The following is a 15,060-nucleotide window of genomic DNA, read 5'->3' as shown; positions in this document are numbered from 1 at the left end:
CTGTTTAAACCTGTTTCAGTTGGAAACCTGTTTAAACATGAAATATTGCGTCACACTACTGCTGACGTGCCTTTGAGTTATCACAAATTTTTCTGATTTGTTCTTGAAGTTGTTTGTTGGAAGTCGGTCGCACATTTAACTGGTTTATTTAGTGCTTGCTAGCTGGACAAATTCTCCGTCTTTTATCCAAGTAATCTGTTCTGTAGTGACAGTTTTAGAGGTATACGGCGTTGCATCTCGATTTCGATAGCCGCGGGCTAATTTTACAGGAATACACTTATTGAATAGACGTTTCAAGGAGTGTTTCTTTTTCGGTCGATACATACAGACGAACGGATTCGGGAATCTTATGTTACAATTTTCCCACGAAGAGATTATGGTTTACCGCTGTGACCAACTCTAGTATTACAAGTACGCTATTCTGAACGACAATCAGATAACATTAGGCCCCGCATTAGTTCTGATGTGAAATGTTTTAAGGAGTGAGTGCAACGGTTCTTCTTTTGCGTTGTCGCTATGTAGACTATCAGCGCACCCGTCAACAGATAAGTATTATTCAGTTCATCTTGTTTTTACTTCTGATCATCACAACAAAAAATAGTGTATGCTAAAAATAGCATAGGTCTAGAAAAAAATTAGAAGCGACAAAACGCGGACGTCATAACGTGCATGATACCTTGATGATACCCAAGCAGGACAATCAGTAGCCTACATGGCACGGTCGCAACATCTTAAATAGGCTACTTAATATTCGTTACTTGATATTTACGGACACTGACATAACGAGACAAATTTTGCAATATTTTAAACGAATCATTGTAAGCAACACGTAATCCTTTTATGAGGAAGATCTAAACTTGTTTCATAACTGTGCGATCAATCGGTTGAAATACAATACTTTTTACAGCGTGTGAGCATTTAGTAAAGTGAGATTTGCATCCTTGCAAAGATTTTCAAATATTAATCTCTGTGTTTTACCAAATTACCACAGTGAAAAGTTTAAAAAAATTTTAAATATTTTTAAACATGGAAAAAATTGTCTTTGTTCAAGAAAAAACAGTCATTGTAGCGAAATACTATATTAATTGATTTAAAAAATGCTTGTCCCCCACTTTTTGCAGTACATTTCATGCTTCATGCTTCACTTAGTTTACGTCACAGCAAAAAATTACATAATACCTTTTCTCTTCCTGAATCTTGGGTTACATAACTCTAAAAATTGTTTCATAAGGTGGGAAGGAATTAAAAGCACTGAACCAGTGCCAAAAATGAAAGCTCAAGTAGGTTGATTTATTCTATTCTGAACAAAAATGGCTGAAGTGTCCTGTCTGAAACTGAACATATCGCTAGTAATTCAGCTGGTCACAAATAAGTTTAGGTCAGTCAAGTGCATCCTCAGCTGAGGTCTAGGTGGCTTGTTAAGCAGCTCACTCAAAAAGCTGGCAATTTTGGGCAGATCTTTTATTTACTTTGTGTATTGAGTAAATATTGTTTTTGCACCTGTTGCAAAGCTTCATTTTTAGTTTTAACAACTTTGTTAGCATATGACGTACTGTAATCTACAATAATTATCAGTCTTTGCGGCAGTGTTAATTATCTAAATTCTTGTTTATTACTGTAAAATTAAAAAAGAAGCTAGGCCAGTGTATGTAATATTAATATGCTAGGCAGTAGTTTTGTAATGTTAATAAGGGTACGGTATCCTAGTGTTTGATTACTGGATAAGACAGACTGCTTAGACTAGTTAAGAACAATTTTTAAAACAGTAATAATTTATGTCATTTGCTGTTATATTATATCACTGCTCATAAAATGAAAGCAGCAGTCTTTATTTGTATAAAAAATATAGGCTAACAATTTTTAAAATGAACAATAACAAACTAAATAAGTACGGTATCTCAGGCCAAGCTGCTTTGATGATTAATCAGAATGTACCTAACTTAATATTGATTATTATACCTATTTTCTATGAGTCAAGCGTTTAGTTTATAAACACTACCTGCCTTTAACGTACTACTGTTTTAATAATCTATCTACTCTTATACATTTAATTTTCAAAATGGATTATTGCATTTTTTTATAAATCAGGTTACTACTGTCTGAGTGTGTATTAAAGAAAATGATAAATCGTCATACGCACACATTAGCTGTTAAAAGGAAACTGATGAATACAATTACAGTTTTGCAACAATACACTGAAGGCTATCCAACTCTGAAATCTGTCTTGAACAGCATTATTAAACAGGTGAGCATTAAATTTGACATTGTTTGGCATAGTTTTCACTGGATTTAGCATTGTAGCTGTTGACACTAAAAGGTAGTGGGTGACCAACTTAATGTATAAATGTAATTGAATCTAATTTGAATCAAATCTAATCTATTTGAATAAGTTCCTTCTGATGTTTCTATTTAGGTGAAACAGGCTGTTAAGTTTTTAGTGAACTAGTAACTAATTTTAATGTAATTTGCTTTGCTTGGCATTGAGCACTTTTTATAGTACCGGTACCATATTAATAGTGTTTATTGTTTAATGTATAATATATAATATGTCTTTCACATAGATAGTTTCAGAGACAACTGAATGATTTGTTTAAAAAACAATATTGCTTTTTAACCTGTGTGGGGTGAAAACGAGAAGGGAAAAAAGGACTGAAGACTTGTTGGATATGCTAGAGATGAGAGAGACCATAGACCAACTGGCAAGGGCAAATGGAGTAAGATGGTATGGACACGTGATAAGGAGGGAGGAAGGAAGTTTTATTAGAAAGGCACTAGATCTAAAGGTGGATGGGAAGAGGAAACGCGGTCGTCCAAGAAGAACGTGGAAACAACAAGTGAAGGATGAATTTAAAAAAGTCGGACTGAAGGAGGAAGATGCAAGGGACAGGGTGAAATGGAGAAAAGGGATTAAAACAATTGCTGCGCGGAAACAATCGGCCACCCCCACTAGTGGGGAACAAACCGACGATGGATTATGATGATGAACCTGTAAAGGTTCCCAAACGATTGAAGATAGCTGTAGATTGAAATGAATAAATGAATATAGCTTATGACTAGTAGTCACTTATTGCTTAAGTTGAGTAGCCTAATCAATACAACCTTGTGTTGGTGTAGTCATTGTATTATATTGTTTTTATAGATTTCTCCATTTGAAACTACATTGAGCACAACGACATGCAATCAAACGATATCACTGCTTACCAGACGTTTATCAGAGTTTTTGCTCAAAACTTATGGAAATGTGGATTTACTACAAAGTTAGTGTAAATTGTAAAAAAATTAATGCATACGATTGTTGCAACTAACAACTTTATTTAAGATTTTGTTCATTAAAGTTACTATGCTCAACATAAGATATTTGACTATCTTTCTGGGACAAAAACCATAGCAAGATATTTTATTATCTATATCAAAAAGTTAATTTCATTTTTGCAACTTAGGTTCTTCATTGACCCTTGATGACTTTTCGTGCCAGCGGTGTTGTGAACTTTTGTATGAACCTGTCACCATTCAATGCGGACATACATTTTGCAACAACTGTATCCATGAAAAGGAGATGAATGAATGTCTTGTTTGTGGTATACCAATCATCCAAGAAGAATTAAAATTTTATAGGTAAGATAAATTTGCTATGCTGCAAATATTTTTGCACACATAGCTACTTATCAAGGTTAAATTATATTAGTGAGTTTGACTTGAAACAGTCATAACAATTGTGAATAATTGGAGTAAATACTTGTTTGAGGAAAAAAGGATACAAGAAAATAAAGCTTTTACATTTTTGAAAGTATTGTTGCAGCATTTTGTTAAAGTATTGTGTGCTGTGCATTGAGTTATAATTTATTGTTTTTACTTGATGTCAATAACAAGTCATTGCTACTTTTAGAACCAACATAAATTTATCCAAAGTCTGTAAAAAGTGGTGCTCAGTGGAAAGTGCGGGAAGAGCTTTGGTGATCAGAGGCTTACTTTTTTTTAATGATGAGCAATATCAGGAAGCCATTGAAGAATTTACCAATGCTTTAACTTTTGGTAAGTACACTTAAACAATGTCTGAAAAAAATCAAACATATTTTTTAAAATGTCCTTTATTTGTGGCATATTTATTTGGTCAAAGTTTTAAAACAATGGAAGTGTTTGCACAATGCGAAACTGAAATGAAAGGTTGCGATTGTCAATAATCATTCAGTTTTTTTCTTTTGTTACTTTCAGCACCAAATAGTCATGTTGCATTGCTACATCGAGCTGAAGCACAGTTATTGTTAGGAAATTTAGAAGCAGCCATTGATGATGCAAGAAGAGCAATAGGAATATCCCACAAATGGTCAAAGGTACATAACTTGATTCTATCTTTCAACCAAACTGCATTTATCGAATAAAGTTTGCAAAACAAAGTCGAATCGTTACTGCTCCATTTCAATGGCCTGGAATAATATGTACTTTGACTGTTTCATGTTTACTTTTGTTATTTGCAATCTTGTATTACAGTTTATTCAACTCAGCCACAAAGTTTTTTTTAAGTTGATCTATTTCAGTTAATTTATTTGAATTTAATTACAAGTTGTTGTCATCTTGTAATTTGCACTATTGATCTTTTACAGTCTCATTTTATAAAAGCTGAAATCTTGTATCGTCAACATTCCTATGAAGAGGCTTTGTTTTCCTATTTAATGGCGTTGGTTCTTGACCCAGACAACCCTGTGATCACACAAAAAGTTAAAATTGTAAGTGAAGTGTTTGTGATGCAGTACTGCAGTAACATTTATTTTTTTATAGACTAACAACGTCTTATGTTTTCTAAAAAAAAAACTTTTAAATTATTCATAGTTAGGTTGGGATAAATGAGTTGCTTGACATTTTTTTAAAAACTTGTTATTGTTGATTTGAAACGTGACAAATAAATTATGTTATGGATTTTGTTTTGCAATGACAGGTTTATTTTTTTCTAGGTTATTTGCAAACTCGTCTCAAGTTTATATGAAGATTTTTCCCCCACATCAGAAGTTAGAGAAAAAAAGCGCACAAAAAGCTCATCTCCTGTTCATGACGTGGAAAAACCAAAACTGCCTCGCAAATCGAGCATTAATTTTCACAAGGTTGAACTGCAAAGCCACAAGCTTCACTTTGAAAACCCGGGTCTGGGTAAAAGTGAAACAATGGTTTCATCTCTCTGTTCCGTGTCAACCCGCAAAAGAAAGTCACAGGAAAAAGATTCATACGTACCCTACTCGATCGTGGATGTCGCGCACCAACGTAAAGGTAATTTCATTTTTTTTCAATTTTTCACTCAATAACTTGTTGACTTTGTTGTGTTGTTAAAACTATTTATAACTTTTTTTTGTTTCCTTAGAAACACAACACTATTCTCCTTTGTTGGATGAAACCACGTCAGCACTCGACCGAATATTTTTTTCCCGCCTCACCTTCAACGGTGAATTTTCCTTCAGTAAAAAGGGTGAGCTCCCACTTTATATGTTTATATCAGTTTGTAATTATTTGATTTAGTGAACTTTAAGGACAGTGTTACATTATATTATTTTGTAATTTGATAGAACTGAGTTTTATGACAGTTTACTGATTCCGACTTTGTTATCTCCAGATTCCGAGCCTTTACCTCGCCTTATCGAGTCGTCGGTCATCGACTCAACGGACTTTGAGTGTAGCCTTTGCATGAGGTTGTTTTACGATCCAGTGTGCACGCCGTGTGGTCATACCTTCTGCCAAAGCTGCATTGAGAGGTTTGTTATTCGAGCAATCAGTTTTGCATCACATCATCTACGGTATTTAGAAACAACATAAAATTTATGCCGAAACATTCTGTGTGCCTTAAGATTAAGAATCGTTCAGAGTTAATGATAATGACGAATTGTTGTGTACTTGTAAAACTGTGTTTTACCAAAAAATTGCACGCTTAAATATTTTGAACAGACTTCGGCAAAATGTATGATTAACGTTTGTTATTGAACAAACATCTTTTTCCTGAGTTTTGCTGGTTTTTTAATGCGACATTTGTCTCAAAACTGCGTCTTCTAAAAAAAAATCCTTGTTAAAAGTTTTGTAACCATGCTCTAGTTTTTAGTTAAAGTTCACTCACAGCTAATTTTCATAAGAGAATTTGACCAAGATCTCTTTGAATAAGTGAACGCTTGTTCAACGATACTTTCTGTAGTATACGACCACAGACCGTTTCAAGCATTTTACTTCTTTTCCAGGTGCTTTGACCATGGCACACAGTGCCCTCTATGCAAACAATCCGTTCGCGATTACTTCTCCAAGTCGCTCGGCGTTGTCCATCCTAACTGTGATTACGTAACCAACGCAATTGTCAAACGGTACTTTCCAGTTCAGTACGAAAAAAGAAAGAAACAACACGAAACCGAAATATCTCAACTCTGGTGAGGTTCACCGCTATGTCAATTCAGAGTGCTTGTGCGGTAAAGACTCAGTAAACTAACATTTCAATAAGTTTTAATACTTCGTATTATTTGTACGAACGGGTCGGATATATTATAACTAAATTCTAATTATTCTTTTTATTGTGTTGATTTAGCGAGACCCAGCCGATTTTCGTTTGCACGCTTGCCTTCCCTGCCGTTCCTTGTCCTTTGCACATATTTGAACCCCGGTACAAGCTGATGCTTCGTCGGTGCTTAGAATATAACAACAAGGCATTCGGCATGTGCATGCCGAGTGGCAAGGAATCACAGAGGTAATAACATTTTCTAGCCAGACAAAGTTACCTTTGTTACATCTTCTCAACACTATTGTTGTTTCGTTTAGAATACTGAGCTATGAACTACCTTGGTTGAAATTTGTAAGGCTTGTATTGCTTTGCGAAACTTTTGAATGGCTTCGTCGTAACACGATTTCAATGCAGTTTTGAAACATAACATTAGTTCAATGTTTTTTCAACCTTTTGTTTTCAGGCACGTTCAAATTGGAACACTGTTAAAAGTGCGTAATGTTCAATACTTCAGCGATGGACGGTCCGTAGTAGACTGTGCGGGTATGCGAAGGTTTCAAACTGTTGAAAGCGAAGTTAAAGATGGCTATGTCGTAGCCAAGCTCAAGTACATTGTTGACTGCAAAGTTGAAGACCCCGAGGCTACTGCAAGACTTTGTACTCAAGTGAGTTTGAAATATCTTTAAGGAAAAATGTAGGTTAAGCTACTGCTCACATTAGAACTGTTTTTCTTCCAAGTGTGCTTTTATTTGCAGACAAAAAAATCAGTGCGCAAAAAATAGGTAATGTTTCATTTTTTAAATTCAAGTTTGCTATGTTCTGACCTGATCGCAATAGTTTAACATATTTGCTTATCTCATACACCTAGTTTTTGTACAGCCAAATAGACGGAGAATGTTCAGCCCCTCAGGCATTTTCCCATTACATAACAACCGAACGGTTCACTGACTTTTAAGTTTTTTGTATAATGGTTTCTTGCTTCCAAGCTTGAATGCAGTATGAGTTGCACAAGGCCGCTTGGCTGTTCTTTTGTTATCCTTATTGGGCCTTTGAAAAGCTGATTGTTATCCAAAAAAACGTTTTGTCATTGACACTAATGACAACGATCTGGCGCTAGAATCGGCGAATGCAGCGCCGCTTGTGTTTTGGGCTCAAAATATAATTTATACCGGTACCCCTAGATGTGCTTTTTTGAGATATTACTGATTTGTCGTTAAAAAGCTTAATCTGCACTGAAAGATTTGAAAGTTGTTATTGCCTGAATTTCATTAAAAAATGACACGAATCATCAGCCAGATTTAGCGCTTTGTTTCGTAATGGTTACTCGACGCTGTCATAGCAACATGAGAAAAGCAAATCGCTTTAATACCGTCTTAACTCACACCGCATTATCTCACTCAGTTGGATGAAAAAAACTTCAAATGCGCAACACACGGTCTGTTACATAACATTGACATGGACGTATAATGAGTCATTGCGAACCAGGCCCATCAAAACACATTTTTTCTTGATTCAACGTCAGCAAACGTTAAATCAATGTTCAATGACAAAATTTGATATTTATTATTAACAGCCATAGCACCCTCAGATAAACTTCTGTTACAAGGCATAATTTTAGCGATGAACACAAAAACATCGTATGTTAAAATATCCTCAGGCAAAGCATCTTATTACGCAACAGATTGTGACTCAATCGGCAGCTAAGCATGCCATCGCCTCAAGGCTCAGAACAAAGACATATGCATTGGCGATCAACCATCGCTCTAGTGGAGCTTGTCATTTTGGTTTAACGCTGCTTTTCTCTACGTCAGTATAACGTCACCAGACTGAGTATTGTTTCAATTGGCGTAAAGAGTCTTGGTTTCACTTAGCTGGTTGTTTAGATTTAACTGACCTGTTTATTTTTCAGGTTTACGACGAGTCTCGACAGTGGTTTGACGATTTGGACGCGACAATGAAAGAGAACATTTTGAAGCACTTTGAAACTTTTCCTTCAATGGACAATAATTTTAATGTGAGTAGGCGGCTGTGCCATGTTGTCACAGAACTTAGATCGAAGATAACAACCCGCAACTTGCTTGGAGCGGAGTTTTTGTGCTCTCCGTAACAAAACCACTCGTATCCGAGTGCAAAAATATATTTCAACTATGGCTGAGCTGAAGCTGTCAACAGCGGATTTTTGTTAGCTCGCACTGTGCAGTTGGCTCTTTCATCGTTTGTGACACGAAAAATCTCCATCACATTTAAAATTATGTGTTTAAATTTTTTTTATCATGTTTGTATTTCGTACTCTTCAACGGAGAAAAGACTAATGACAGCATTCCATCTGTCGCTCTAACAAGAATCAACTTACTGTTACATCACTGTCGTCTGATAGTTTGTGTGTCCTTTCGATGGCGCCTTCCTTGGCTTACGTAACTTTTTACGTAACCATAAAAATGTCATCAAAAGTGGTAGAACTGCTCTTGTGTTGGTGTATCTCGGATTGCTCCTTTCATAAGCACTTTTCTTAGAAGCTATTCTTCAACATCCCTCGGGATATCATATTCCGTTTGTCGTGATTTTAGCGTTAACTCTTAGTTACGATAAAAATTTTGCAAAGCAAACAATAAGAATGTTAAACTTCACTACTGTTTGCTTTTAAATAATTAATTTATTTTTGTTTTCTGCAGTCCGAAAACGGTCCCGATTGGTTATGGTGGGTGCTGGCCCTTCTTCCTGTTGAAGACCACATCAAAGTGACCATCTTAGGAAAAATCTCGCTCCATGAAAGACTTGTAGTCATGCACAGAATATTTACATGCCTTCAACGAAGAAAAGCAAAATAAAGTCTTTATTATGTTTTTGTTTCATTTTTTTGATATTTGTGTAATCTTCCAGTGATTTGCATGTGATTTGTATTTTGGTAAGTGTTTCCAATGGCTTCTTCCTTTCAGCGAACGATGCTTTTTTTAAGAACACGCTCTTATCAAACGTATTGCTTGTTTCAAAAACATACCGGCAGTTCCAGCTACCGTGACACTGTTTGCCCGCGTTAAATGGTCGTGTCTGGCAGGTACGTGGTTCGACACTCCTTGAAAGCAACGGTCTCACGCAACCTAGCAGTACATACCATAGTTAAGGTGAAAACAATACTTGTTTGTCTTTTGTGCCATTTTATTTTTTATCTTCATCATTGAGTATTTGTTTCCTAGACAGCAAAACTTGTCATTTTTACATTGATTCAACGTCTGCAGACGTTAAATCAATGTAAAAATGACTGATTTTGCTGGCTGGGTCGTTGTCAATTCGATCCAAGCTGCACCATGCGTTTTCGTTCTGATAGCTTTACCCGTGCCCACTCAAATCCCTAAAACGCCTTGTTTGCTAGTATGCCCACACCAAATAATTTAACATTGTTTTATGTGAAAAGAATAACTTAAGGATTATCACAAATACACATTATTCAAAGTGATGGGTGTTGCGATACACTCCGTTGTTGCATACTTCAACTGAAAAGCACGCAGCGGAAGTTTTGTTCATTGTTCTTCAAACGATTTTGCATACATGCAAGTTTGTTTTCAGCTGCAGTTCAAACAGGGATTACTTTATTACTTTCTCGAACAAGGCAGTTTGGCTACTTGAAATTCCACGGTTTAGTTTACAATTGGCGTCTTGCTTTCCCCGTGCAATTGTTTTACGTTTAAAACCTTCTGTGAAATAAATGTCAAAAAATCTTATGCTTATGATTGGTTTGCATGGTGTCGCCGCAAAGTCAAGTGTATTGGCTGCACTCGCCGAAAAAACTCCTTACGTAACCGATAAGCATCTGGATCTGTTTTAAGATATCCATCTCAAGAGTACAGCCTCAAGGCTTGACAATGTTCTTTTTATATTCTAGTTTGCATTTCAAATGCAACTGCTCTTCGCGGAAGACGAATTTATTTCAATTTCTAGGTAAACACGTTGAAGATTCTTCACAGCGTAGGCTATGCATTAAAAAAATAAATATAAATGAACTGCAAGACTTTCAACATTTACAAGGGTGTGAGACGGAGTGTATTGTGATAGCTAAAAATTTCGGTTAATTTTCTGAAGAAAAAATCTTAATTGCGATTGGTTACATAAGTGCTACACACAACACACGTGTTGTTATCACAGCCTTAGATTACCTGAGGAGTGGTTAACCATGAATTTGTTTCTATCCAATATATGGATATAACTCTGTTGACTGGACTTCGAGAGTAGGAGCTTTTCGGCAAGTTTGATGACTTTTCCCTTAGATTTAGAGGCTGCTTATGAAGCCTACACTCTAAATTGGTTCGAATGCGCCATCAAATTACTTAAAATATTGACTTTTATTTTGATCGATCCGTTGGAAAATTGGTTCAGTTATAACATCTGTACAGCAGATATTTGAACTCTTTTGGATCATCATATTAGTACCAGAAGCTCAGTAGCGTTAACCGGAAGTCCATGGGGTAACTTTGGACTACAGCCCCGAGTCTTTTGAGAGGCTCGTGGTGCAAGACAACGCCGCGTTCTTGTTCTCGCGTATCTTCATGCAAGACATCTAACCATGGACGTAGCTATAGTAGCCTAGCATCTGGACGAAGCCAAACGCTACTGCCCAAGATGAGGCTTGAAAAGGATTGCCATGTTGGCGGTTTTAGCGTTTGGCGTTTTTTAATGTATTTGGCAGGCTATTTTGAGCTAGGCATTTTGACATAATTTTTGTTTTAGTGACTTTTTATATTTTTTTAGCATTCTAAATAGTTTTGTCAATTTTCAGTAGCCTATTTACAAAACATCAGGTTTGAAAAAGCAACTTTTTCGAATTCAATTGATGCTTTTCATAATGTTGCATTTGGGCTGATTTTGTCAGCAGCATGATTAGCCTATCATTGTCTAAGGCAGGGATGTCCAACCTGCGACCCGCCGGCCACAGTGCGGCCCGCCTGAGATTTTTGTGCGGCCCGTTAATCATTTTCACTCTAAGTAGTATTTTGAACTTTGAATCTTAGCCTAATTAAAATGAACCAGTCAGCTCTTCGGGGCGCAGTAAAGTTTGAAAACTTTCCGCGGAGAACACACTCTTCCTTTATTTTATAAAGAATAGGCCTAACGTTCATGTAATGAATTTAATAAATTAGTTAATTTGTCCAGAAAGCCATTGTGCATGTGGGGCAGCACATATTGTTGCGAGCAGTTAGTTTCATCCATAAAAAACATCAAAACTGAAGAAAGAAACAGACTGACCGACAAACACTTAGCAAACATCCTAAAAATCAAAACAACGTCCTTTCATGCAAATGTTGATAACATCTTAGCTGGAAAACAATGTCAAAAATCTCATTGACTTTGTATTGTAGAAATACAGTTTTGTTTCTTTCTCTCTCTCTTCATCCGTTCAGTCGTTTACGACTCTCGGTCACTCTATATGTCATCTTTCTCCACATCTCTCGATCCCACGCCGCCTCCTTCAATTCATGCACTTCCATACCACTGTCATTTACGATTGTGTCAAGCCGTCTTGTTTTTGGGCGCCCCCTTCCTCTTCCTCCGCTGACCAAACCAAGCATGATGTCTTTTTCCATTGATTTTCTTCTCATTATGTGGCTAAAATATGAAAGTTTCTGCCTGACGATTCTAGCTTCTAGGAATATGTCCGGTTTTTAATTGTTTCTTTATGTACCCATTTTTCTTGAAGTTTTATAGGTTCTGCGCCCATTGAATTAAGTTGCAATGTGGCCCACTATAATAAAAGGTTGGGCATCCCTTGTCTAAGGTGTTGCGAGGCGACAGTATCATACTTTAACCTGAGAATCCATAAAGAATCCCAAATTTCTTAGATTTGTCGTTATAACCGCCAATATGGCAATCCTTTTTAAGGCTCATCTTGGACTGTAGCGTTCGGCTTTCAGTTTAGATGTTATTATAGAGACTTCTACGATTCTAACCATACCCTGGAAAGGACTTTTTTTTAAGTTGTTCGCCACCTTTTCTTAGAAGTGTCCAAATATTTGCTTGGGACAGAACCGATCTTTTTCTCTCAATGGCCTATTGGCCATGTAGACTAGAAGCCAGTAGAAGCCTACCAACAACAAAATAGCCTATGGTCAAGGATTTAAGTAGCCTACCGTACATTAAAGGTTGAATGGCAAGATTTCACAAAAGTATAAACATAACTCATAAAAACAAATTTTAAAGCGTAGTGTTGTGTAACAGATTACAAAATAACTTTCTTATTATCAGTGTAATTGATTTGCATAGAAAAGTTGAGTAAGCTTTTTAAAGGATTGTGGTTATAACTAACATACCAATCAAACGGCAAACAAACCAAGCGTTACATAACAACACCTGTTACTCATATATGTGAAGAGTACAAACGAACCGTGGCATACGTGATAACTGATAACTTGTGATTTAAGTTGATTGTGCAGTTATTTTTATGCTTATCATCGTAAAAATAACTGTAAATTTTAAACAGTATAATAGCCTTTGGCTGAAATAAGGATTTGTAAGCTTGCTTTGTTGTAAACAATTTACTGTGTGTATTACATAACTTATCGTTACGTAAGCATAAACTATTTTACTTATCGACTTTTTACTGCGGTTGAGGAAGCACAACTCTTCTCAAGTTAAAGCGTGTGTGACGTCAAAATGGTCTTGAACTGGCCTAGTGTTTAGCTTTTCTGAATAACTTGAAAATGCTGGATGTGGTATAAACTAGGGTTCGGGGATATAGATTAAAATTAACGATGGAGCTGGAAAAATAAACGTCAATGTAGTTGAGCTAACTGTTGCGCAATAGGCCGGGTTGTAAAAAATGATTTCATAGGCAATGCTCAAAGTTATAAGATAATTTAACATTACGTAGCCTACCCCTACAGTTGTCATGATGTGACATCAATTTCAATGCTTAACAGTTAACACTACATTCAAAAGTATGATAGGCCCTTACCTATTTTTTCTTGTTTTTAGTACCCCATCCAGGCAGTGGCGTAGGAGCATATGCTGCCGCCCCTGGCTTTCGTTGAAAATGCCGCCCTAAGTAGACTGCAGCAAATTTTGAAATAGTTTCATGTTTAAGCAATCTTTTCAATAAAAATAATTACAAATAATGTGCCACGTCTCAGAAGTTCTATATTGCTTGAGAAAGAAGCCTCACTGTCTCAGCGTTAAGGCCAAAAATAAAAGACAAAAAATGGACAATAAATGTATTAGGCAAATAAAAGATTAATAGCCGCCTCAAAATTGAACTTTTCGAGCTTTCGCCGAAGCAAAATCAGCGATAATATCTTCCAAATCAAGTTTTTGAACGTAGTCTCTTTCTATAAAAAAAATCGATAGAGCTGATAGCCGATCATCATTCATGGTAGAACGTAAATACGACTTTATCATTTTGAGCTTTGAGGTGTGCTAGCTGTCTCTTTGTAAATCATTTTCTTGTTTTACTTTTTATTTATTTTTGTATTACTTCATTTCTCGTGCTGTGTGCACTGTGCAGCCTCATTTTGCCGCCCCTTGCAGCCTGCCGCCCCTGGCGTAGAGCCAGAACCGCCAAGTGGCTGCTACGCCACTGCATCCAGGAGAGGCACTTGATCACCTGGCTCCACAAAAGAAACTAAAAAAATAGGTCTGGGCCCATGGTCTGGGCCACGGGTCGGCAACCTTTAGCATTGAAAGAGCCATTTGGTCTCGTCTCCATCAAACTAAAACCTGCTCGCACCATCTAATTGACTGTTTACAGCAAAAACCTAACGCTTACAGAAAAGCCTTTTGTTCGAGTTATTCTCTTCTTGCATTTAGCTATTATTTATGATTAATCAATACAAATCTATTCAAGTAATGTTAAAATTAAATATTTAGCTACAATATTTAGCTATACTGACTAGCTACAAATTACCGTTACTAGCTGCAAAGCAAACCGTAGCTACAAAGGTAAAGTGTTGCGCCTCCTTGTCGCAACTATTGGGTTTTTGATTATTGCACTACAATGGTTTAATTGTGATACGAACTAGTACAAAAAAAGTATCACGTGAGCCAGAGTGCAAAGATAAAAGAGCCGCATGCGGCTCCGGAGCCGCAGGTTGCCGACCGCTGGTCTATAGTCTAAGCCTAAGGGTCTCAAACTCAAATTGCTCTGAGGGCCAAATGAATACTTGCAAATTAACCCAAGGGCCGTAATACCTTTTTGCATTGAGGAAAGTTAAACCTGTGTTCCTGGCCCGTTTCGCCATTCTAAATTTTGAGGATGGATTTCATTACTACATTTCTGGTGGCGGCGAGATGGAGTTCACATGGCAATACAGAGTGCTGACAACCCACAAATCCAGCTTAGTTTTGTTGACAGGGGCTACAACCTACGAGAGGTAGCTCGCTTTTGAATTGTGACCTTCAATGATTTCAAGGTTTTTAACCTTTCCATGAAAGCCGAAAAGTTGAAGAAAACGCTGCACAGGTTTTTATTGTGTTTGTGTATTTGCTTCAAGTTCATTACTGTATGTCGAAAAGGCAACTTTTGCTTTGTCGTAGAAAACCAACTCCTTCCTCAATGACCTAGGTAGTGGGATGCTTCCCCTTTTCATTTCAGGTAGTCTCACTTCTTAAAAGGT

At 36.6% G+C, this 15,060-nt stretch overlaps 1 protein-coding gene across 3 annotated transcripts; it reads left to right on the top strand.

Moving 5' to 3' along the window:
- Nucleotides 1-1,218: 1,218 nt before the first annotated feature.
- Nucleotides 1,219-10,182, top strand: LOC145775520 (LON peptidase N-terminal domain and RING finger protein 1-like). Of its 3 annotated transcripts, none has more exons than XM_082586814.1 (15): nucleotides 1,219-1,280; nucleotides 2,089-2,245; nucleotides 3,140-3,257; nucleotides 3,441-3,615; nucleotides 3,887-4,032; nucleotides 4,213-4,331; nucleotides 4,602-4,724; nucleotides 4,950-5,259; nucleotides 5,351-5,455; nucleotides 5,600-5,738; nucleotides 6,213-6,395; nucleotides 6,551-6,709; nucleotides 6,927-7,128; nucleotides 8,373-8,477; nucleotides 9,136-10,182. In XM_082586814.1, exons 2-15 carry the CDS (start codon nucleotides 2,120-2,122, stop codon nucleotides 9,289-9,291), a joined length of 2,166 nt encoding a protein of 721 aa, XP_082442940.1. In that variant the 5' UTR covers nucleotides 1,219-1,280; nucleotides 2,089-2,119; the 3' UTR covers nucleotides 9,292-10,182. The 3 variants fall into 3 exon arrangements, with proteins under 3 accessions (XP_082442940.1, XP_082442938.1, XP_082442941.1); XM_082586812.1 differs by having other exon boundaries at nucleotides 1,242-1,378; XM_082586815.1 differs by lacking the exon at nucleotides 1,219-1,280 and adding an exon at nucleotides 1,344-1,378 and having other exon boundaries at nucleotides 2,181-2,245.
- The last annotated feature ends 4,878 nt before the right edge of the window (nucleotides 10,183-15,060 follow it).

The sequence above is a fragment of the Aplidium turbinatum genome, chromosome 8, assembly GCF_918807975.1.
Source record: "Aplidium turbinatum chromosome 8, kaAplTurb1.1, whole genome shotgun sequence".
Lineage (NCBI taxonomy): Eukaryota > Metazoa > Chordata > Ascidiacea > Aplousobranchia > Polyclinidae > Aplidium > Aplidium turbinatum.
This window is presented reverse-complemented; position numbering and strand designations above follow the sequence as displayed.

Bases quoted from the DNA above. Each gene is read 5' to 3' on its own strand.
- LOC145775520 (XM_082586812.1), top strand. From the start codon at position 1,311: ATGGCTGAAGTGTCCTGTCTGAAACTGAACATATCGCTAGTAATTCAG. The intron at 4,332-4,601 runs GTACATAACTTG...GATCTTTTACAG, and splicing joins TATCCCACAAATGGTCAAAG to TCTCATTTTATAAAAGCTGA. The intron at 5,739-6,212 runs GTTTGTTATTCG...CTTCTTTTCCAG, and splicing joins TGCCAAAGCTGCATTGAGAG to GTGCTTTGACCATGGCACAC.